General features: G+C 54.8%; 2 protein-coding genes across 5 annotated transcripts in view; one reads left to right on the forward strand and one right to left on the reverse strand.

Annotated features, from left to right (window-relative positions):
* Nucleotides 1–6,692, forward strand: part of SH3GL1 (SH3 domain containing GRB2 like 1, endophilin A2) — a 30,998-nt gene extending 24,306 nt beyond the window's left edge. Inside the window, exons 2-10 of one of the 2 annotated variants that reach the window (XM_003123066.4) lie at nucleotides 1,302–1,370; nucleotides 1,678–1,750; nucleotides 2,560–2,703; nucleotides 3,117–3,250; nucleotides 3,393–3,551; nucleotides 3,865–3,968; nucleotides 4,606–4,730; nucleotides 4,891–4,950; nucleotides 5,309–6,692. In XM_003123066.4, the coding sequence (XP_003123114.1) occupies nucleotides 1,302–1,370; nucleotides 1,678–1,750; nucleotides 2,560–2,703; nucleotides 3,117–3,250; nucleotides 3,393–3,551; nucleotides 3,865–3,968; nucleotides 4,606–4,730; nucleotides 4,891–4,950; nucleotides 5,309–5,505 (1,065 nt within the window). In that variant the 3' untranslated portion in view covers nucleotides 5,506–6,692. Of the gene's footprint in view, nucleotides 1–1,301; nucleotides 1,371–1,677; nucleotides 1,751–2,559; nucleotides 2,704–3,116; nucleotides 3,251–3,392; nucleotides 3,552–3,864; nucleotides 3,969–4,605; nucleotides 4,731–4,887; nucleotides 4,951–5,308 lie in introns of both variants that reach the window. The other variant, XM_005661329.2, reaches the window with a different exon arrangement.
* On the reverse strand, nucleotides 6,902–17,170 carry MPND (MPN domain containing). 3 transcript variants are annotated; one of them, XM_013994766.2, is made up of 13 exons: nucleotides 17,066–17,170; nucleotides 16,708–16,961; nucleotides 15,732–15,968; nucleotides 13,293–13,425; nucleotides 12,059–12,143; nucleotides 11,755–11,851; nucleotides 11,340–11,412; nucleotides 11,180–11,256; nucleotides 10,094–10,175; nucleotides 9,935–10,005; nucleotides 8,976–9,065; nucleotides 8,181–8,273; nucleotides 6,902–7,159 (listed from the first exon to the last, which is right to left on the reverse strand). In XM_013994766.2, exons 1-13 carry the CDS (start codon nucleotides 17,160–17,162, stop codon nucleotides 7,073–7,075), a joined length of 1,476 nt encoding a protein of 491 aa, XP_013850220.2. In that variant the 5' UTR covers nucleotides 17,163–17,170; the 3' UTR covers nucleotides 6,902–7,072. The 3 variants fall into 3 exon arrangements, with proteins under 3 accessions (XP_013850220.2, XP_013850219.2, XP_020939722.1); XM_013994765.2 differs by having other exon boundaries at nucleotides 10,094–10,262; XM_021084063.1 differs by having other exon boundaries at nucleotides 6,902–8,273; nucleotides 10,094–10,262.

A 22,869-nucleotide genomic window follows, 5' to 3' on the forward strand; every position in this document is an offset into this window, starting at 1 on the left:
CCGAAGCTGAGAACGTCCTGTTTTACCATAATCAAAAGAAGTGAAACCATGCCATGAAATAAAGTGGAACGCCCTAAAAACACCTAGGAGAGACCAGTGTCTTTCCTTATAAAGTCAGAACCAGGAGGGCAGCCCCTGCCTACCTTGGAGGTCCCTCAAAGGCTGGGGCATGACTGAGTGGGCCCTGAGCCAGCCCTGCTTCCTTCCTGTGCCCCCACCGCAGGGTCTCATCTCTCATCTGTGCCCCCCACCCCATCCCCTCCTAGGCTCCTGACACGTAGCCATTGTGAGAACACTTGACTCACAGGGACATGCAGGTTCGGGGTGACAAAGACCTGTAGGCCAGGCCTGCCCTGCAGTTCTGTGCTCCACTTGGAGGACCAAGATGCCCAGGGAGAATAACAGCAGTCATGGGTGTGGGCAGGGGGAGTACCCTGAGCACACATGCGCATGCAGCGCCCACGAAGCCTGGCCACAGCCCTACGAGTGCACACCTGTCACTCCACTTTATAGAAGCAAAAACTGAGGCCCAGCGAGGCTGATTGCCCAAGACCACACAGATAGAAGGCAGTGGACCAGTTGTTGAACGATAGTGGTCCGACACTCCTGTCAGCTGGTGGGCCCCTTGGTGCCCTTAGCCCCGGGAGCTGTCCTCACAGGTGGCTGCCAGGAAGTTTCATGTGCATGGGTTCACACACATGCTCACACACATGCATGAAAAGTCACTTCCAGGCACCACAGTAGTTGGCTTCTGTCGGGCAGGTCTTTCCCTCTTGCTCAGCGCTTGTCCCACACGCAGTCTGCATGTTTGTTCAGCCTCGGAACCTGCTTGCCTCTCGGGGCGCCCCTGGGGAATGCAGACCCACAGTCCGAGATTCCTTCCCAGAGAGGCAGGACTTCAGGGTCACGGTTCCCTGAATGAAAGGGCTTCTGTGAGCATGGGTGCCTCAGCCCTGTGAGAGGACATCACTGGGCCATGGTTGGGCCCAGGCAGGTCTGCACAACCCAGAGACTGGGGAACATTGTGGAGCCGCCATTGCGGCATAACAAGGTAGCTCGGCCAGGGACGGCTTCCAGCAGGAAGAGCCCCCTGCCCTGGGTTTCCAGGAGCATGCAGATTTGGGGGGGGTGGGTATCGTTCAGCCCCTCATTTTGCCATTGGCTGCCACATTCAGTCTCCCTGGGAAGCCATGGTAGATGTCCTGAGCCCCTGCCCTGCTTCCCTTCAGTGGACAGGGCAGGAAGGCATCCTGGAGTCTCCTCCCCTGAGGCTCACACACTTTTCCTCCTTTGTCCCCCAGCTGGTCAGCGAGAAGGTCGGAGGGGCTGAAGGGACCAAGCTTGACGATGACTTCAAGGAGATGGAGAAGGTAATGGGAGAGGTGGTGCCCGTCTCATGCCTGGCAGTGTTACCAACCCCCATAGGGCCTGCCCCTGACAGCTGGCGGGAGGCCAGGCTCACCAGGAGGGTCTAGGCGGGTCACAGGGCTCCCCTAGTCCTGGGCAGGCAGTGGTGAGGGCATAGCATGGCCAACAACACGGAGGCCAGGGAGCCCCCAGAAGCAGCGGGCAGTTCTTGTGTGGGCTCTAAGCAGGGCAAGAGCTGTCCAGGGGCTCCTGGTTTGGCCTCGGGTGCCCCGGCAGTTTCAAAACCCCACACATGGCCTCTCTCTACAGAAGGTGGATGTTACCAGCAAGGCTGTGACAGAAGTGTTGGCCAGAACCATCGAGTACCTGCAGCCCAACCCAGGTAGGGGCCAGCCTGCTGTGAGGGGTCTGACCCCAACTCTTTGAGCTCTCTGTCGGGAATCTTCCAGTCACCAGAACATGAAGAAGGAATGTATGGGCCCACAGAATTGAGATGCCCAGGGATAGGCAGGTTCAGGCATGGCTGGATCCAGGCATCCAAAGGATGTCCTCAGGGCCCTGCCTTTCCCTTCTGTGTCATCTGTCAGCTCTCATTTCTCACAACAGTCCTAGCCTTAAACTGTCCTTACAGCTAATGGTCCCAGTAGAAAGAGTATCTTTTTACCCCCACCTAACCCAATTTGAATCAAGTATCAGGCCCCAGCCACATGCCTACCTTTGGAGCATGAGGTGGGGCCTTCTCCCCAAGGAAAATCCAAATTCTGGTTTGCAGTGAAAGGTGACAGATGCAGGACAGCAGCAAAGGCAGCAGTGTCCCCTGAGGCCTGTGCCGGGACAGACTGGAGCTAGCAGAGGCTCAGGCACAGCACACACACCCCTACCCCCCTCTGGGCAGAGACCTGTGCTGGGGCCACCTGTACCTGTCTGCACCTACACCTACCTGCCCTGCTTCTCTGGGGGCCTCAAGGAGCCAGTCACCTCTCCTGACCACTGCCAGTGCTCCTTTGTGCACGTGAGAGCAGAGGAGGGGAAGTCTGTTCAGGGGTTCTTCTCATATTCCTGTTCCTCAGCCCAAGGGAGTGCTTTAGAAATAAATACCCAGGCAGAGGTGGGTAGCTGGTGGTACTGGCAAGCACAGGCCTGGTGGCTCAAGAGACCACCTGCACACCCACCCGGTCCGTCCTCTTCCAGCCTCTCGGGCCAAGCTGACGATGCTCAACACGGTGTCCAAGATCCGTGGGCAGGTGAAGAACCCCGGCTACCCGCAGTCAGAAGGCCTGCTGGGCGAGTGCATGATCCGCCACGGGAAGGAGCTGGGTGGCGAGTCCAACTTCGGTGAGGCCGAGGGAAGGCTGGAGTGGGGAGGGCCTGAGAACATGGGGCAACAGCATCTCTGCGCAGCGGGCAGGCTGGCCCTTCCCCCATAGCTCCAAGGTCTTCTCCAGGGCTGGCTAGTCCTCTGGACGAGGGCGGTGAAGCTCCTGAGAAAGCCCCTCTGGTCCACAACAGGTGCTGCCTACAGTATCATGGCTGTGGGGAGGCCACCCTCCCACCACAGCTGGGTCAGGGCAGACCTGGGTGCCTTTGAAGAGGTGGGAAGGTAGCTTGTGAACACCCATCATCACCAGCCCCTGTGGCTCTGTGTCAGATTTCAGGGTCCCTTGTTCTCAATTCTGGCGTCCAGGTCCTTGGCATGGGGTATCTCAACCCTAGGGGCCAAGGCCTCCTGTGACAGCTTCCTCCCCCAGGTGATGCCCTGCTGGACGCCGGGGAGTCCATGAAGCGCCTGGCTGAGGTGAAGGACTCCCTGGACATAGAGGTCAAGCAGAACTTCATCGATCCCCTCCAGAACCTGTGTGACAAGGACCTGAAGGAGATCCAGGTGTGCCAGGCCCGCCTTCACTTCCACCCCCAGACAGCCCAGCCTGGGCCAGGTTTCCAGTGGGAAGGGCTGAGGGGAATCAGGCAGCCCTCCCTCCCCGAGGTCCCAGACCAGCAGTGTGACCTGCGTCCCTGACCCCTAGCACCACCTGAAGAAGCTGGAAGGCCGCCGCCTGGACTTTGATTACAAGAAGAAGCGGCAGGGCAAGATCCCCGACGAGGAGCTGCGTCAGGCCATGGAGAAGTTTGAGGAGTCCAAGGAGGTGGCTGAGACCAGCATGCACAACCTCCTGGAGACCGATGTACGTACTGGGCTGAAAGCCCCTAGAACAAGGAGCCCAGTGGTGGCGCTAGCTTCCCCCAGCTGGTGGGCAGGCTCAGCGCCTATTTAGGGCATGAAGGAAGAGGGAACAGGAAGGTAGGGACCAGCCTACTGAGGCTTTGGGGTCTCCTCAGGCCCTTTACCCTCCTTTGGCTGTATTTCAAGGGTTAGGTGGACAGGACGGGGCCAGGCTTCTGTGTCTGGAACAGTCTGGGAAGGCTCCCTGCAGGAGGCAGCCTAGAGATGGGGGTCAGAAAGAGGGCAGCTCTTCAGTCCTGGCTGGTCCCTTGCAGATCGAGCAGGTGAGCCAGCTTTCCGCCCTGGTGGACGCCCAGCTGGACTACCACCGGCAGGCCGTGCAGATCCTGGACGAGCTGGCGGACAAGCTCAAGCGAAGGTGAGCCAGTTCCCTGCTCCTGGCCTTCCCTGTGGGAGCCCCCACCCGCTCTGCTGCCCAGGAGGCCCAGTGCCCACGCCAGCCCTTCTGGAAGATGTGCCCGCTTCTGGACAGCTAAGCCTGCTGTGAGCACATTCCTTCCAGAGCAGCGGGGTTGCCTCCTTTTCAGAAAGGATCCCCAAGCTGCATGAGTAGGTGGGGGGGGGGGGGCTCAGGGGGAAGCAGGACCTCCTCTCACTTATCCTGGTCCCAGAGGAGAGGCTTGGGGAGGTCCGCTGAGGGGAGGGTTTGTCCAGGCTGGTGTCCCCTGACCCTGGCCCCTTCCTTTCCTTCCCTGTCTCCTAGAGGGGCACTTGGGCTCCTCTCTGAGGGGGATCTTGCAGTCAGGCAGTGTCGAGGACCTGAGGTGGAAGCCCTTGTGGGTAGTAGTCCCTGGCGGTAGGGGGGTGTCTGTGGGCATCAGCTTCCCAGGCACCACTGCTGAGGAGGCTTCTGGGTTCAGTAGGACCCAGCTGGTCCCAGCATTCCGCCGTGCACAGTGCTTGCCCTCACAACCTCCCATGGGCATAAACAGCTGGGAGCGCTGTTAGGACGCAGCCCTACAGCTGCAGCTGCTCACTTGCTCCCTTCCATGCAGGATGCGAGAAGCCTCTTCACGCCCCAAGCGGGAGTATAAGCCCAAGCCCCGGGAGCCCTTGGACCTGGGAGAGCCTGAGCAGTCCAATGGGGGCTTCCCCTGTGCCACGGCCCCCAAGATCACAGGTAACCAGCAGGAGGGTGCGCTCTGTCCCAGGCCCATCCAGGGCAGCCCGAGCCCACCATCCATCCAACCATGGGCTGGTTCTCTCGAGAGGGCCCTGGGATGGGCCCCAGGCCCCAGCCCTGCATTCTCATCCCGCCTCTGTGCTTTGTCTGCAAGCAGCTTCGTCATCCTTCCGGTCTTCCGACAAGCCCACCCGGACCCCCAGCAGCAGGAGCATGCGTGAGTATCTTCCCGCAGGTGCTGGCCCTGCCCTGTGTTTATGATGTGGCCTGCTAGTATGTTCCAGAAGGATCTTTCTCCTCCTCCCTGTCTCTTGTAGAAGTGGAGCTGGGCCTCCCTCTGCTCTGAGTGGCACCCTGTGCCCTTGTGGTCACTGTCATCCTGATGCTACCAGGTGACCCCAGCTCCTCCTGGGAGCGTTCTGATGACCACTCACAGAGCCCTTTTCCTTCCTCTGCTCCTCTGACAGTTCTGGGAGCCAGAGAGGAGGGAGCAGTGGCCTGGGCAGGAAGGGAGGCGGTGTCACGCTGCACACCTGCAGGGGCAGGTGACAAGCCAGACCTTCCCCCGCCCCCAGCACCCCTGGACCAGCCAAGCTGCAAGGCCCTGTACGACTTTGAGCCTGAGAATGACGGGGAGCTGGGCTTCCACGAGGGCGACATCATCACCCTGACCAACCAGATCGACGAGAACTGGTACGAGGGCATGCTCCATGGCCAGTCTGGCTTCTTCCCGCTCAGCTACGTGGAGGTGCTGGTGCCACTGCCCCAGTGACAGCGTCTCGGTGACACACTGGCCCACCTGCCCCTCCGTCCAGATCTCTGCATTCCACAGGCCCGTGGCGAGGGCAGAGCTCGCAGCCTGCAGGGTGGCCTCCTCCCCACCTGGACCAGGGGCATGGGGCCCCTGTTTACACTAGCGATAACCCCCGGTGGGGGCTCCCTTCCCCACTCCACGTGGCCATCTTGGGGGCTGGGCAGTGTTCCTCTTCCTGCTGCTCGCTGACTGCCCCCCAGCCCCGCCCAAGGGGGCTCACACTAAGGTGCTCTTAGAAACACTAACTCCTCCTGCCCCCTCCAGGGACTGGTAACGCCAGGTGGGCCCCCTTCACATACTCGCACCCACACTGTCCTCTCGCCACCCTGTGTTCCTCCATCTGGAGACCTGCCCTCAACAGGATGGAACTGAACATCTGTATGATGGCTGGTCTGGGCGGGACCCCTGGCTGAGACTCACCACCCTGCTTTTAAATTGCCCCAGGAAACTCCTCCCAGGGCCCCTGAACACCTACAGATGCCACCTACCTGGGAAGGCCTCACCCTTTCCCTCCAGGCCAGGCGCTTGGGGAGAGACGAGCCTGGGGTCCTCAGGGGCCTTCTCGGCAGCACTCAGGTGGCCATGTCTCCCTCCTGCAGGCTGCTGAGTCCCACACCCCACACTGGGCCAAGCACAACCTACCACCACCAGCACGTGCTCACACTCACACTCACACACACACACACACACACACACGGGACCACGGGAGCCCAGCCTCCACTCTGGAAGGTCAAGCACAAAGGCTTTGATAAGTGAATGTCCCCAGGACCCCTGGGGCCCTATGGGGGAGTCACGGGCATCTCTTGGTCCTGAGCCAATCACCATACCCCTTTGGACAGTGGTCCAGGCTATCTCCTCCAGACCAAGGTAGGCAGTTGCCCGGACCAGCAGGGCCCCAGCCCTGCACCCACTTCCTCTCTTGCCTAGTCCAAAAGCTGGCTAAACAGGGGACCCCGGGGCCTGATTCACATTCCCCTCCTCTGGTGACCTGGTAAAGCCCTCAAGGACACCAGGCTCTCCCTGCTCACCCCCGAGGCCCCCTGGTTGCCAGTACATGGAGGAGGCACAGACATCACGGCCTAGGGCAGACTGAAATGTAATCCTGATTTTTTTAAAAAAAGAAGTATTAAACGTCTCTTTCTACAGCCTTTTGTCTGGTTGCAGGGCAGGGTGGGCCCTCCTGAGGGGTCTCCAGCCAGAGCAGGGCCCACATGGGCACCAGCCCACAGTGAGCCCAAGAGGGATGTCCTTCGCTTGCCCAGTCACTGGCACTGGCAGTATGTGCCTGAAAGGCCCCTCCCCACAGCCACGGCTGCACAAATGGCGTCCCCGCCTGCACCTGGGAGACACAAGCTTGGGCTGTTTCTCTCCTTTATTATCTGAGCTCTTGTGGTCACACAACTCAGTCACACAGGAACAGAGCAGCACAGCCGCAGACAAAGGCCCTGAACCCATTCCCCTCACCCAGAGCTGCCGGGGACCAAGAATGACCAAAGGTCACCCAGGTCCTTGGAAGCTGGTGCCCTCAGCTCCCCTGCTTGAGGATGCTGTAAACCTGCTCCAGCACGTGGCACAGGCCCTGGTCCTTGGACGTCCTGCTGGCCAGGGACATCTGAAACAAGCAGGCCTGGCCTCAGGGCTGCAGCCCGGCAGAGGGGCTGTCCTAACCTAGGCACCTGCTTAAAGACATGCCTTCTTTTTATTTTTTGGTGTTTTTAAGTCCACACCCACGGCATATGGAGGTTTCCAGGCTAGTGTCTAATCAGAGCTGTAGTCACTGGCCTACGCCACAGCCACACCAGATCCAAGCCACGTCTGTGGCCTACATCACAGCTCACAGCAACACTGGATCCTCAACCCACTGAGCGAGGCCAGGGATCGAACCCACATCCTCATGGACACGAGTCAGATTAGTTTCTGCTGAGCCAGGACAGGAACTCCAGGACATGCCTTCTTTTTAAAGAGAAGTACATTTCGACTTGAAGGCCCAAGTATGTCATCATTTAGGGGCAGGGTCCCCCGCCATACTGTCTTACACACATTACCCCCCTCAGATGCCAGGTGCCTGCCCCCCACCCCCAGCACCAGGGTTGGAGGTGACCAGTAGCAGCTTTAAGCCCTGGTCACTGTCAAGTCCAAACAAAAGCAAACTGAAACTGCATTTCTTTGCAAATCAAGAGTGGGGAGTGTCTTCTGAGCATGACTCTCAGGCATGATATAAGGAAGCACTGAAAAGGCTACCAAGCCCTTGCTCACATCCTGCCAATTCTAGGGTCACTGGGCCGCTCCCAGGCCCCTCTGGTTGAGCTTTGCTGGCGTGAACCCCTCTGCACCTCACTGGGCGGCCGAGGGATAAACAGCGCTCAAAGCAGCATCTCCAACTGGAATGTCCCAGGGGTCGTGAGGTCTACAGGGCTTTTACATTTTCATGCATTTGAATGGTGATCACCACTGTCACCACCCCCTGTGACAAAACACTTTTTCTTTGGCAGCAGTCATTCGTGCCCGTACTGTTTTTGTACAGGCCCACTTAAGAACTCACTCTCCGGCTGCCCATGGATATATTCTTGCGGCCTTTCCGAGGTCATCCTCGTAAAAGGAAGGGCTTGCACAGGACTTGGGGTGTGTCTCACCTTGAGCTTGTCGAGGTAGGTGTGCTCCTGGTTCCAGGGCTCCTGGAACCTGACGAGGTCAGGGGCGCCCTTGTAGAACTCTACCAGCAGCATCTGCGGGACAGGGGGCTGATGAGCCAGGCACTCAGGATACAGTGGGGGGTGGGACAGATGCTTGAGGAGCTTCTAGTGTAACACAGTGCAGCACACAGGCGTTACCCATATCCACAAGAGGTAACCCGCTGAGCAGTGCCACCCAGGAGAAACAAGGGAGCCTGGCAGGAGGGCCCTGGAGGGGGAGACAACTCCCCCAGAAGCAGAGGGAGACACACTGAATGTGACTCAAAACCCATCAGCCCTAACATGGCTCCCTGCTTTAACCTCATCCTGAGCAGAAACACCTGTGAAATCACAGGTTCACAGCAAGTAGCTCCATTTGTTTAAATTGCCTGTTGAAGGCCAGGCATTACAGAACATTCTTCAGGGTAACACCCAAGGTTCTCACAATGTCTCCACTTGGAGAAATCAGTGGCAGGTGCAGAGGCCCAAGGCAGGAGCGTCCCTAGCATGTTCTAGAACAGCAAGGAAGCCAGGTGGGTGAGGGGGAAGAGGTAGGAGGAGCCAAGAAAAGGATCTGAGCCACGATCCTAAAGGCTGTCATTTTCAGCAGTGGAAGAGAAGCCTAATCCTCCCCTGATATGGGCATCTAGTCATTGTTTCCCGAGTCCTAAAGTGTAGTCTGTCCAGCTGGGGCCCCTCAGTCCCTTCCCCCCGCCCCCTGCTCTCCCTGAGGCCCCCACCCAGGACTGAGCTCACCATCTCATGAAGGATGTCATTAGTCAGGAAGCTGTCCTGGACATAGGCCATTTCCACGTCCATGGGGATGCCATAGTCACTGGGCCTTTGCTGGCAGAGATGAGAGCAGGTCACCACTAGCCCTCCCCTCAGACACCATCCCAAGACAATAGTGATCACTGGGAAATGCCCTGTACCAAAAATCTGAGAGTCGATACTCTAGGCCTGCCTCTGCGTTGGGATCAGGTGCAGAGCCATGTGTGACCTTAGAGGACCCCAGCAATGTGACCAGGGAGGTGCGGCTAGGGAGGCAGGGTGGCATCCCCTCACCACAAACACAGAGAAGTGTCCATAGCTCCAGAATTCCTTTCCAAAGCTGTTTTGTTTTTTGTTTTGTTTTTGTTTTACTTTTTTAGGACTGCACCCACGGCACATGGAGGTCCCCAGGCTAGGGGTCAAATCGGAGCTGTAGCCACTGGCCTACGCCACAGCCACAGCAACACAGGATCTGAGCCGCATCTGGGACCCACACCACAGCTCACGGCGATGCCAGATCCTTAACCTACTGAGCAAGGCCAGGGATCGAATCCGCATCCTCATGGGTACCAGTTGGATTCGTTTCCCCTGCGCCACAACGGGAACTCCCCAGGAGCTGGTTTCTGACCCCAAGAGGAACTTGGGGAATAAAAACAAATAAGGCTCAGGAAGGTGGCCATGTTGGTAGAAAAATCACGGTAAGGGTGGATTCCCCCCCACCTATACAACATCCTTCACATCCAGGCCCTGGAGAGATCCTGTGTTCCCATTTCACAGATGTGAGAAACAGGCCCCAGCTCCCCAAATGAGCACTCAACCGTCTTACCGTGTACTTGCCCAGGAGCCCTCCTGGGCGGGTGCCACACTGCCCACGCCGCCCACCCACGCCCACAAGGCCTGGCCCCGCCCACACCTTCGGACCTGCCCCCCTCAGCCCCGCCTACCTCAGGGGGCGGCATCACCCAGAAGGGCGAGATCTTGGATTCTGGTCCCGGGTTGCCAGAGTAGTAAGGGGCTAAGGACAAGAGAAAGAGCAGGGGCTAGGCCTGAGGAGTCTAGGTGGCCCGGCACGACCCCACGACCGCCCCTTTCCTGGGACTCACAGCAGAGCAGGGCAAGGCAGGGTTGGAAGCCGTTGCTGGAGCCCTGAAGCCGCAGCTGGTAGTCCATCTGTGCGTCGATGTCCTGCAGTGACGGCAGTGCCGGGCTGTGCGGGTGGCTGTGATACCAGCCCACCAGAGACAGGCCCCGCAGGAGCAGACTCTGGTAGATCTGGGGGTAGAGACACGGCTGGGGCCAGTGCAGGACGGGGGCTCTGCCAGCCCCAGTGCGCTCACATCACTCCCGGCACGCCGCGCATCTGGCACCCATCCAGCCCACAAGCAGCCCACAAGAGTGCCTGCTGTGTTCCACCTGAGGACAGACCCTGCTCCACCCTCAGTGGGTCCAGTGGGGGCGCAGTCAACATACATATTAAAAAGGTGCCCCTGGAGTTCCCATTGAGGCTCATTAGCACATTAAGACCCTAACTAGTATCCATGAGGATACAGCCTCCCTCAGTGGGCTCAGATCTGGAGTTGCAGTGGCATAGGCCAGTAGCTCCAGTTCGACCCCTAGCCCCAGAACTTCCATATGCTGTGGGTGCAGCCCCCACCCCCGCAAAAGAAGACAAAAAAAAAAAAAAATTGCACCTATCAGAAAGGCAAAGTTATTTTGCTCACTGCTATATCCCCAGCTCAAAGAACAATTCCTGGCACACAGCAGACAACAAATAGTTAAATAAAGACATAAGTGATATGCATGCATTTGAGCAAGAACAGGTATTCCTGGATGCCATGAGCAAGTAGAAAGGCAAGAGCGGGGATAGAGAAAGAGGTGGGTGCTGCTCCTCCAGGAGGGTGGAGAGCACCTAGCACAGTGCGGGGAGCGCACTAAGCACCAGTATGAAAATATTAAGACTGGCAACCAATCTTTATCCGGCCTTTACCAGGTGCCAGGCAGGCTGTGGGCTGGCAGCATCTGCACAGAGGAAGAATGACAGTGGGAATCACAGGTGTGGGGACAGGCGCTCGCACACACATTCATTTGTACCCTTGCTGAGTGAAGACACTGTGCTAGGGTAGCCAGGACAGCTGTGCCCCGTGCCAGCCCTCCCCACCATGCCCCACCGCTGCCATGCACACCCTCACCTCCTCTTCCACTGTGGCCGCAGTCTCTGCGTCTCCTAGCCGGCTCCGGCAGGGGAAGGCTCTGAGCACAGTGAGCACTGCTCGGAGGCAGGAGAAGGCAAGGACATAGACCCCAGCCCCAAACACCACCCCCCCTTGCCCACAGACCCCAAATACCCACTCTGACTGTTGATGTCCCAGCGGCCCCCCAGGTACCCCACAACCTGGCTGCGGGTCAGGTGGCTGTGGAAATCCTAGGGAGGGGAGGGACAGGGGAAGACCGGCTCAGACTGCACCAGGCCCAATACCGCCCTGGAGGCCAGAGCCCTTGTGTTATGCAAGGGTCAGCCCACCCCGCTCCTTCTTCCTTCAGACATGGACTGAGTGCCAACTGTTTACCAGTTGTGAACAGAGCACAAAAGGTCCCTGCCCTCAAGGAGCTAAAAATTCCAGGAATGGGGCAGTACCGGGAGTAGGCAAGGAGCAGCAGAGCAGGGAAGCAATAGGTGGCCAAACCCCTGCCCAGGCCTGGGAGCCCCTGGCCCCTAAAGGACAACCCTGGCCCCTAAAGGACAAGGTGGGAGCCAGGTACACACCAGCAGGAACAGCACGTTGCTGGAGATGGCCACGTTGAAAGGTTGGAATTTGTTGATGGCTGCAAAGGACGTTACTTCCACCAGGGTGTGGGGGTTCCTGTGGGGGCCAGGGCATCCCACAGCCTCAGGAACATGCTGGTTCTTCCCTCACTCCCAAGCTGGCTCCCCAGCCCCCCAAGGCCAGCTCTGCAGATCTGAGGCCTTGTCTCCACCCGATCCCTGCTCTTGTTCCCCCAACACCAGCAAGAGCTCATGTAAAGGGAGATGGGGCTGGGGATCCTGGAGGGCACAGGGTGTGTCTGACCTGGCAGAGTCGCGATTACCCAGCATGCAATAGCGCACTGGCACCCGGGTCTTGTTTTCTACTCGTTTCCCTGGGGGTATGGCCTCTGCAGGGTGGGGGATAAGGAAAAAAAGGCTAGGTCAGTCCCTTCCCAGCCAGGAACTGGAAAACAAAATCCAGGAAGTCCAAGAAAGAAAAAACTCCAGGAGCAGCCTTAAAAATCAGGGGGCTGGAGTTCCCAATGTGGCAAAGTGGGTTAAGGTTCTGGCATTACCACAGCTGTGGCAGAGGTTGCACCTGCGGCTCAGATTCAATCCCTGGCCTGGGAATTTCCATATGCCGTCGGTATGGCCAAAAAAACCAAAAAAATCATGGGGCTGCACTGGGAAATCTGGTGGCAAATTAACAAATCAGACAGGAAAAATTTTTTAAATTAGAGATGGAGTTCCTGTCATGGCGCAGGAGAAATGAATCTGACTAGTAACCATGAGGACGCAGGTTCAATCCCTGGCCTCACTCAGTGGGTCAGGGATCTGGCATTGCCGTAAGCTGGGGTGTAGGTCACAGATGTAGCTGGGATCCCGCATTGCTGTGACTGTGGCATAGGCCGGTGGCTACAGCTCCAATTTGACCCTTAGCCTGGGAACCTCCATATGCCGTGGGTGTGGCCCTAAAAAAAAATTAGAGAAGAGCTCAGGAAATCAGGTGAGAACCAGGCAGGGGGCCAAAAAAATCAGGCAGCAGAGGTAGGAATCAGGCAAGAGGGCAAAGAAATCCTATAGGAGTGCAAGGAAATCAGGCATCATGGTGAAGAAATCGGGCAACAGATAAAGAAACTGGGCAGTGGGACCAGGAAATATAGTATCAAAGTTTAAGAACTCAAGCAGTGAGGGAGTTCCCATTGTGGCGGAGTGGGTTAAGAACCCAACTAATATCCATGAGGAAGTGGGTTTGATCTCCGGCCTTGATCAGCAGATTAAGGTGTCGCAAGCTGCAGTGTAAAAAGAAGATGCCGCTCAGATCCCATGGCTGTGGTGGAGGCCTGCAGCTGCAGCTGCAGCTGCAATTTGACCCCTAGCCAGGGGACTTCCATAAACTCAGGCAGTGACACTGAAATTAGGCAGCAGGGTTGGGAAGTCAGCCGGCTATCTTGGGGGTTCTAAGGAAAAGAAAGGCCAGGCTTGCCCCCAGCCTCCTCCCCGACCTGAGTGCTGTCCACTCCGCCCTGCTTTCTCCCCTTCCCTACCCATCTCACCTGGGTGGACGGGCTCTGAGGGGCCCTTTGCCTGTGGTCTCCGACTCTTATCCTCCGCTGAAACTCCTGTTAGAACCTCCTCCTCCTCGTCCTCCATCAGCAGCTCCTCCTCCTCCCCTTCGCTGGCTGGGCTCTGGCGGGGTTAGGGTTGGGGCGGGCAACAGCAGGACTTTCAGCTGGAAGCTCCCTACCCTCCCAAGTTCCACTGAGACCTCTGGCGGGCCCAAGCCTTCGGTTCCTGTCATTGCTCCATGTGCCCACTAGAGGGAGTGAGAGGTAGTCTAGGCTCTGGACTAGTCTCTCAGGTTTGAATCCCACATCTGCCTATTACAAACACTCTATTCTTTATTCTCATCTGTAAAACGGCACAATGATCTCCAACCCCATAGGGGTGGAAGAAGTGTGAAATGAGATAACACTTGAAGAGCATTTAGCATATGCCCTGTTACTCCATTCATTCAACAAGCAAGCACTTTGCATGTATTATTTTATCTGTCTCAATAACCTCTCCTGCTTCCTCCTAAAGTGCCCTTGCCAAAATTACCTCCCCATGTCCAGACCTGACGGCCACATGTCTACCCCCACTCCCCTGCTTCGGCAGCAACTGACTTGTCCAGTCCCCTTCCTCCTGGGAACTCCTTAAGGACTCCCACCCTCATACTCATCTGGCTTCCCTCCCACCTGTCTTGGACCTGCTTAGTCTCCCCCCTCTCCCTGGCCAGCCCAGGGCTGGGTCCTCAGGCCTCTTTCCTCCCCCGTCCACACCCCTCCCGGACTGCCTTGTCTCTCAGGGCTCAAACCCCATCTGCCCCTTGGTCAACTGCGCACAGTCCTGACTCCAGCCTGCACGTCCCCTGGGCTTCAGAGTAGAGGTCCAGCTGCTCCTCGACATCTCCACTGGGAGTTCACGGGCTTCACACTCAATATGGCCACCCTGCATCTGATCATCTCCCCAAACCTGCTTCTGCCCAAGGCCCACATCTCGATGAGGGCAACCCCATTCACCCACTTGCTCAGAACAAAATTATTTCCTAACACCAACACCAGATTCCATCAGCAAATCCTGACAGATCCACTTCTAGAATTAACCAGAATTTGCCCACTTCCTCCCTCCTCCATCGCCTGCCTGGTCCACCAGTCATCATCTACCTGGACCTGCACAGTCACCTGAACCCTGATGCCCTGACTCCTGCTCTCACACCCGCCCAGTCTGTCCTCTCTACAGCAGCCACTGGAGGGGGGCTTGAGCGCCTGAGTCAGGTCTAGCACCCTCCCGCCCACCTCCCCTGGAGTAAAAGCCCAAGTTCTCCCTGGGACCCACAAGGCTCTGCGTGACTTGCCTCGGTCGCCTTCCTGTCCGCCTTCTCTCTCTCCCCCTCACTCACGCTGCTCCAGCCATACTGGAGTCTCACTGTTCCTTCCCTACACGAGGCACAGTCCAACCTCAGGGCCTTTTGCATGTGCTGTTTTCCAGAAATCTTTAAAGCTCCCTCCCTCCCCTCCTTTAGTTCTCTAATCAAACATCTCCTTCTCAGTGAGACCTTCCCCGACCATCCAATTCCTCCCACCCTTCCCATCCCCTGCCCCTGCTCACTTCTTCCAATATACTGTAAGATGGACTTATTTTTTGTTTCTCTCTCCATGAAGGCAGGGATTCTTCTCATTTTGTTCTCTGCTTTATCTCCAAACCATGACACATCACTGGCATTTACTAAATACTCGCTCAAAGAACAGCCCTATGGCATAGTGTGAAAATTAGTTTTGTTAAGTCAACCTGGCTAGGCTCTAGTACTGTTATGTAATCAAACAATAGTCTAGGGGTTACTGTGAAGGTGTTGGATAGATGTGTTTCACATCTACAATAGGTTGACTTTCAATGAAGAAGATTATGCTTGAAAATGTTGGTGGGTCTCGCCCAATCTGTGGAAAGGCCTTAAGAGTAAAAACTGAGGTTTCCTGAACAACAAGGAATCTGCCTCAATATTGCAGCATCAACTCCTGCTTGAGTTTCCAGCCAGATCTGTGTGTTTGTACCTGATACACATGGGTACCGTTATCATCTCCATTTTACACATAAAGAAGACTGAGAACCCAGAGAGGGTTCTTGGCCAAGTTTCCCAAGCTCGTGATCATTCAAGGAACATCTGTTATTATCATGGCATTCAAGACCGTCCTAGATCTGGTCCCTGCTAACGTCTCCAGCTCTCTCAGATACCAAGGCATCTGCTTCTTCAGCTATCTCAGGCAATAATGGTTCCTTAAGCAGTATGTGTTGCTTCATGCCTACATGGCTTTGCATATGCCATTCCCCCCTCTGGAAAGCTCTTCCCTTCATCTTGCTTTGACAAACTCTTATTCATCCCTCAAGGCCCCAGCTCCAGTACTCTGTCTCGGGGCACTCTTTATGCAGCAGTGAGTCAGGGAGGCTAAAAGACGCACCTCATCGGCAGCAACTGCAGGCACATGGAACTGGTTTCGCCGGAGCCAGGCAGCCTTGTACTTGTCCAGTTTCTGGCCCTTGTACTTGACGGAGGCCCAGCCACAGCCGGACTTCTTGGCTGGGTTCACCAGCTTCTTGCAATGGGTGGCCCAGGCACTGGGTGAGTTGAACACCTGCCCTGTTTCCTGCCACACAATCCTCCCATCGGGCTGCAGGTCTCCCACGAACTTCTTCCCCTGCAGTGAGAGTGGGCTGGCTGGGCCCAGGAGCTGATACCCATCAAGACCCCTCCTCCAGAAAATCCTCCCTAACTCTCCCAGAGTTTGGCACCTACTTCCCACTTTCTTCCACAAAGCCTTTTAGCTTAGGTGCCTCCCAATACCTAGATATCCATGGTCTAGTCCTGTTCAGCCTGGATTGAAACTTCCAGTTATGTGTCTGTCCTCCACTCCCTTCACTGGACTGTGAGCCACAAAGGACAGAACAGGGTCTGTATTGCTCTCTGCTGTGTCCCTAATGCCCAACACAGCCTGGCACACAACAGGTGCTCAATTCACAAATTGCTCCCACTCACAAAGAGCAAAACTATATTAATAACAACAGTAATAACAGCAAACACTTATAAAGCACTTACTGTGTAGCAGGCATACTGCTGAGCACTTTATTCACTGAATCCTCATACGACCACGTGGGAGGGAAAAAATCCCGTTTTACAGATGGGGAAACTAGGACTTGAGGAGGCTGAGCGAGATCACACAGCCAGGAAAGCACTAGTGCCCTCTCTGAGCCTGCGTTTCTCCTTTGTGGAACTGGGTGTTTGGTAAACAATGTCCTCCTGCCCAAGAAGGTCAGGATGCTCCGTGCCTCAGTTTCCCCTCCCCACGCTGCGGCTTGGCCTGTAGCAAAGGAGCACTCTGGAGTCCGGTTTCCCCTTTTGGCCCCAGCTAGGATGGGCTGGGGCTGGGGAGCGCTCACCAGGTAGTAGATGGACAGCACCCCGGAGCCGGGCTCCAGCAGTCCGTCTTTGAGGAGCACGCGCAGCGTGACCGCGCGCCTAGTGAACGCGCTCCCGGGCCCGCCGCAGCTCCCCGCCCCGGCCCCGCCGCCGCCGCCACTGCGCGCGCCGCCGACTGCCCCTGGACGTTCGGGGTCCTCGGCCTCCGCCTCGTCCTCGTCGTCATCCGGCGCCTCCTCGCCCGCGCCGCCCGCCGGGGACAGCGACTCCGGAGCTGCAGGCAGCAACAGGCTGCAGAGGGGCCGCGCGCCCCGAGCCGGTCCACGGTCCAGCCCCCCAGCCTGGCGCCTCGCTGGACCCCCTCAAGGTTCGCCGTACCTGCCATGGCCGCTCCGCCCCACGCCCTGTGTGCCTCCGGCTCTTTCTTCCCCGCACGTGACGCAACTCCGCCCCGAGGGGGGAGCGCCCCAGCCATTGGCCGCTTCCAGTGGGCGGGCGGGGGCTCGGCCTGCTGGAGCGAACCAAGAAACAGGCCTCCGGCCTGCGCAGGAGGGAAAAGGAGGTGGGGGCTCAGCCCTCTGGGACTATTCTGGAGACTGAGGCCTGAGGCCACCTTCCGTGGGAATGGGGTGTAACGCAGAGCTCATAGTGCAATTGGGGAAACTGAGGCCGGGGACTTCCGCTTTCGGAGAACTAATGACTCCACCTGTGACCATTGCCTACTGGATTCTGCCCTGGAGAGGGGAGAAAAGGGAAATTGAGGTCCGCAACCACCCCTCTCGAGGGACCTACAGGCCTCGGCTGTTGGAACCACGGGAGAAAGTAAGCCCTGGGAGAATAAGCCACAGTGCCCCGGGGCTGTAGGCCAAAATGTGGGGAAGCAGCCGGGCACCGCAGATGTAAAGCGTCCAAGCCGGGCGGCGGTCTCTAAGAGGTTAACTCCCACCCTCCCCAGCAGCCCTCGACTGATTTTATGACTGGATCACAGCCAAGCCCGCCAACCAATTATAAGGGGAGGGGGATTTCATCTTCAGCCTATAGACAGTGTTAAACTAAAGGACAGCCATCTTCCTCGGCCAATCAGCAGGAACCTGTAGCCCTGATACATCCAATCAATGGTAGGGTCTAGTCCGCAGCCAGCCAAACAGCGCGCGGGTAAAACCTGCCTCGCGGGCCTGTGGGGCCAACCCCAAACCAACACCCCGCCCCCGCCCGCGCCAACACTACCACCAACACGGTGCATGTGGCTGGAGTCTGGCTAGGAGTACACCGGAGGGTTGCTGCTCTTTTGACCCTGGCCACTGTCCCAGGACCTTTGCCCCGAGGTGCAGAGCTGCCTCCCAACGCTGGGACTCCCTAATCTCTGGCAGGGCTGAAAGCCGGAGGTGGGGTCTCCCCCAGGGTGCAGGGCACCTTTGTCCAGGCTCAACCTCAGATGGGTGTGGAAGAGGTGACAGACCACTGCGGGTAGGGGCGCGGGTTCCCAGGTAGGGTGGTCTGGACTCAGACTGGACTTGGCTCCAGGTCCTGCTCCACCACTTAACCAGCTCTGTGACTTTGGCCAAATGTCTCCACCTCTCTGTTTCCCTGTGGGATGACTAATTCCTGCTGCAGAGTTGTTAAAGAACAGAGCATGACATGTAGTAAGAGCTGGGGAATGTGAATGATTATTACACATAATGAAATAAAATTTCACGTGATGAAATAAAGTTTGTATCTAAAGGAAGGACAAGAAAAAAATAAAATTTTGTTTCTTTGCACCTCCTTCCTTCTTCCCTCCCTCCTTTCCAACATCCCTCCCAGATGTAATGAGCATCTGCACTACACATTATCCTCTAGAGATCCTCAAAGATGAGAACGCCTGCTTGAGAGTGAAGATCAATTTTTTTTCTTCTAAAGCTAGCAGTGTAACTACTTAATATTCTTTCCCAGCTCTGTAGGGGGTCATGTTGATTTGCTTCTTGCTTTATATGTGTTTACCTGGACTGTGTATCCTTGGTGAGCTTTATGTAAAATATCAGTGTGTCATCTTGATGTATGATCCTTGGCTTGAGAATGTATATGACTGTACCTTCAACTTCTAACAGGGGGAACAGTTCTCAGAGCTTTCTGAGAATCTGCTTCTCAGATTATAATCCTCAATTTGGCTCAAGTAGAATTCCATTTTTTTTTTTTTTTGTCTTTTTTTGTTGTTGTTGTTGTTGCTATTTCTTGGGCCGCTCCCGCGGCATATGGAGGTTCCCAGGCTAGGGGTTGAATCGGAGCCGTAGCCACCGGCCTACGCCAGAGCCACAGCAACTCGGGATCCGAGCCTCGTCTGCAACCTACACCACAGCTCACGGCAACGCCGGATCGTTAACCCACTGAGCAAGGGCAGGGACCGAACCCGCAACCTCATGGTTCCTAGTCGGATTCGTTAACCACTGCGCCACGACGGGAACTCCAGAATTCCTTTTTTTTTCTCCCTTCCTAATATGATACTTAATTGAATTTTCATCCACACTCAATTTTTTCCCCCCAAGACTCATGGAGTCATCACATTGTTCACCCAGGGTCTAGCCACCAACCGGGCATGCCCCAGCCACTCAGACTCTGCAGAGCCCAAACTGGCCCTCAGCTTATTCCTCTGTATCCTTGCCTACTCTCTTGTCACCTCTCCTTAAACCCCAGGCTGGACCTCCAGCCTCTGTCATCTGGACCCTGGCCATCTCCCAGGGTCTCAGGTCTCCATACTCACCCCTTCCCCATCCATTTCCCACTCTGGCCCCAGAGGGATCGTTCTAAAATGCAACTAGGACCACCTTTATCCCCTGCTCTAAATCCTTCTCTGACTCCCTATTGCCTCTGATAAATAAAATTAAAACTAACTCCTGTGAGGAATTCCCTGGTGGCTCAGTAGGTTAAGGATCCAGTGTTGTGGATCGGGTTTAGCACAATGGCACGGGTTTGATTCCTGGCCTGGGGAACTTTCACTGTGACCTCATTAACCATTAACAATTTATGGCACCCCTAAATGGCAGGTACTGTAATCAACATTACTGGAAAAGAGGTTGCCCAGAGTCACAAAGTTCTTGAGTGGACTCCAAAGGCTCTTCTTTGCTATGTGTATAAAGTCCAGGTAACCTTACAACTATTAAGGAAATTAAAATTTTTTTAAATTAATTAATTAATTTATTTATTTTGTCTTTTTGCTATTTCTTGGGCCGCTCCCGCGGCATATGGAGGTTCCCAGGCTAGGGGTTGAATTGGAGCTGTAGCTGCCAGCCTACACCAGAGCCACAGCAACGCGGGATCCGAGCCGCGTCTGCAACCCACACCACAGCTCACGGCAATGCTGGATCGTTAACCCACTGAGCAAGGGCAGGGATCGAACCCGCAACCTCATGGTTCCTAGTCGGATTTGTTAACCACTGCACCACGACGGGAACTCCAATTTTTTTTTTAAATTTTTGTCTTTTTAGGGCTGCATCTGTGGCATATGGAGGTTCCCAGGCTAGGGGCCAAACTGGACCTTTAGCCACTGGCCTACACCACAGCCAGAGCAACATCAGATCTGAGCCTCATCTGTGACCTTCAGCACAGGTCACACCAATGCCAGATCCTTAACCCACTGAGTGAAGCCAGGGATCGAACCTGTGTCCTCATGGATGCCAATCAGATCCATTTCCACTGAGCCACAATGGGAACTCCAAGAAATTGAATTTGTAATGTTAAAAGTCCCAGAAAGGGGGCTAGGTAGCTTTTAGATTCACAAGTTGCCAATCTATAAGTTCATTTCAGTAGCAGACCTAACAAATATTTAAGGTCAAAACCCTATGCCACATCCACAGCAATGCCAGACCAAGCCATACCTGCAACCTAGGCTGCAGCCTGCAACAATGCTAGGTCCTTTAATCCACTGAGCAAGGCTAGGGATCAAACCTGCATCCTCATGGATACTAGTCGGGTTTTTGACCTGCTGAGCCACAATGGGAACTCTGCTATCATGTGTTTAAAAAACTTTTTTTATGATATTAAGGAAAAAGTATTCCTTTGCTTGGAAAAAAAATGAATAAATAAATAAAAGTCCCAAAGAAGACAGCTGCAAGCCCAAATGGAGAATTCTACAAAGGTTCGAAGAAGAATTAACATCATTTTTACATAATCTCTTCCAGGAAATTGAAGAGGGATTACTATCCAATACATTTTATGAAGTTAGAACTACCCTGATACCAAAACCAGATAAGGAGTTCCCGTGTGGCTTAGCGGTAACAAACTCAACTAGTATCCATAAGGACTCGAGTTCATCCCTTGCCTCCATCAGTGGGTTAAGGAACCACTGTTGCAGCTCACAGACATGGCTTGGATCTTGCGTTGCTGTGGTTGTGGTGTAGGCTGGCAGCTACAGCTCCAATTTGACCCCCAGCCTGGGAACCTCCATATGCCATGGATGGAACCCTAAAATGACAAAAAAAAAAAAAAAAGAAAAGAAAAAGAAAAAAGAAAGAAAGAAAGAAATTCTAACCAACAGAGCTGTAAGATAATGCATTTATGTTATTTTAAGCTTCTACACGTAGGATAATTTGCAGCCATAGGAAACTAACACACAAGCTAAAGGAAGTTCCCAAGAGCATATCAATTCATGCAGAAAAACGCATTTTGACAGACTTCGACACCCACTCATGATGAAAACTCTCAGCAAACTAGGAACAGAAGGAAACTACCTTAACTTGGTAAAGAATATCTACAAACCTTTAGTTAACATCATACTTAATGGTGAAGAAAATAAAAGGTGTACAAATTGGAAGGGAGGAAGAAATGAAACTCACCTGATTTGTAGATGATATAACGGCCTGTGTACCAGATCGAAAGAACACCTCTAGAGGAGTCCCCGTGGTGGCCCAATGGTAACAAATCCGACTAGCATCCATGAGGATGGGGGTTCAGTCCCTTGTCCTGCTCAGTGGGTTAAGGATCCGGCGTTGCCTTGAGCTGCTGTGCAGTTCGCAGATGCGGCTTGGATCCCATGTCGCTGTGGCCGTGGTGTAGGCTGGCAGCTGCAGCTCCGATTTGACCCCTAGCCTAGGAACTTCTATATGCTGGATGCAGCCCTAAAAAGACAAAACAAACAAACAAAAAAACCAAAAAAAAAAAAAAAAACCCCAAACAAACAAACACCCCTAGAACTAAGAAATGACTTAGTTCAGCAAGGTTATAGAAGAAGTCCACACATGAAAATCAAGAGCATGCCTGTATACCAGCAAAGAATATGTGAAAACTGGAATTAAAAAAATACAATGCTGCAGAGTTCTCTGGTGGCTCAGTGGGTTAAGGATCCAGTGTTGTCACTGTTGTTGTATGGGTTCAATCCCTGGCCCAGGAACTTCTGCATGCCATGAGTGCTGCCAAAAAACAAACAAACAAGAAAAGAAAAAAAAATACAATGTCACTTATAATTGCTCCAAAAAAAGAAAAGAAATGCTTGGATATAAATCTAATGAAACAGGTACAGGACTTGGTTACTGAAAACTATACAACACTGATGAAAGAAATCAAAGATTTATTTATTTATTTATTTTTGTCCTTTTGCCATTTCTTGGGCCGCTGCCGCTGCATATGGAGGTTCCCAGGCTAGGGGTCTAATAGGAGCTGTAGCCACCAGCCTACACCAGAGCCACAGCAACGCGGGATCCGAGCCTCGTCTGCAACCTACACCATAGCTCACAGCAACGCCAGATCCTTAACCCACTGAGCAAGGCCAGGGATGGAACCCACAACCTCATGGTTCCTAGTCGGATTCGTTAACCACTGCGCCACAACGGGAACTCCTATTTATTTTATTTTATTTTATTTTATTTTTTTGTCTTTTTGCCTTTTCTCGGGCCACTTTCTCGGCATATGGAGGTTCCCAGGCTAGGGGTCTAATAGGAGCTGTAGCCACCAGCCTACGCCAGAGCCACAGCAACTCGGGATCCGAGCCTCGTCTGCAGCCTACAACACAGCTCACAGCAACACCGGATCCTTAACCCACTGAGCAAGGCCAGAGATTGAACCTACAACCTCACGGTTCCTAGTCGGATTCGTTAACCATTGTGCCATGACGGGAACTCCAGGAAATCAAAGATTTAAATAAATGAAGAGAAGCTGAAAGTATCAGTTCCCTGGTGGCTCAGAGGGTGGAAGAACTGGTGTTATCACCGCTG

This window comes from Sus scrofa, chromosome 2 (assembly GCF_000003025.6).
Source record: "Sus scrofa isolate TJ Tabasco breed Duroc chromosome 2, Sscrofa11.1, whole genome shotgun sequence".
NCBI lineage: Eukaryota > Metazoa > Chordata > Mammalia > Artiodactyla > Suidae > Sus > Sus scrofa.

Excerpts from the sequence above, each read along its gene's own strand:
- MPND (XM_021084063.1), bottom strand. The coding sequence starts at position 17,162 with ATGGCTGGGGCGCTCCCCCCTCGGGGCGGAGTTGCGTCACGTGCGGGG. Across the intron at positions 16,962-17,065 it reads GGGCGGAGCGGCCATGGCAG|CTCCGGAGTCGCTGTCCCCG; the intron begins GTACGGCGAACC and ends TGCTGCCTGCAG. Across the intron at positions 10,006-10,093 it reads CTGCCTTGCCCTGCTCTGCT|CCCCTTACTACTCTGGCAAC; the intron begins GTGAGTCCCAGG and ends TCTTGTCCTTAG.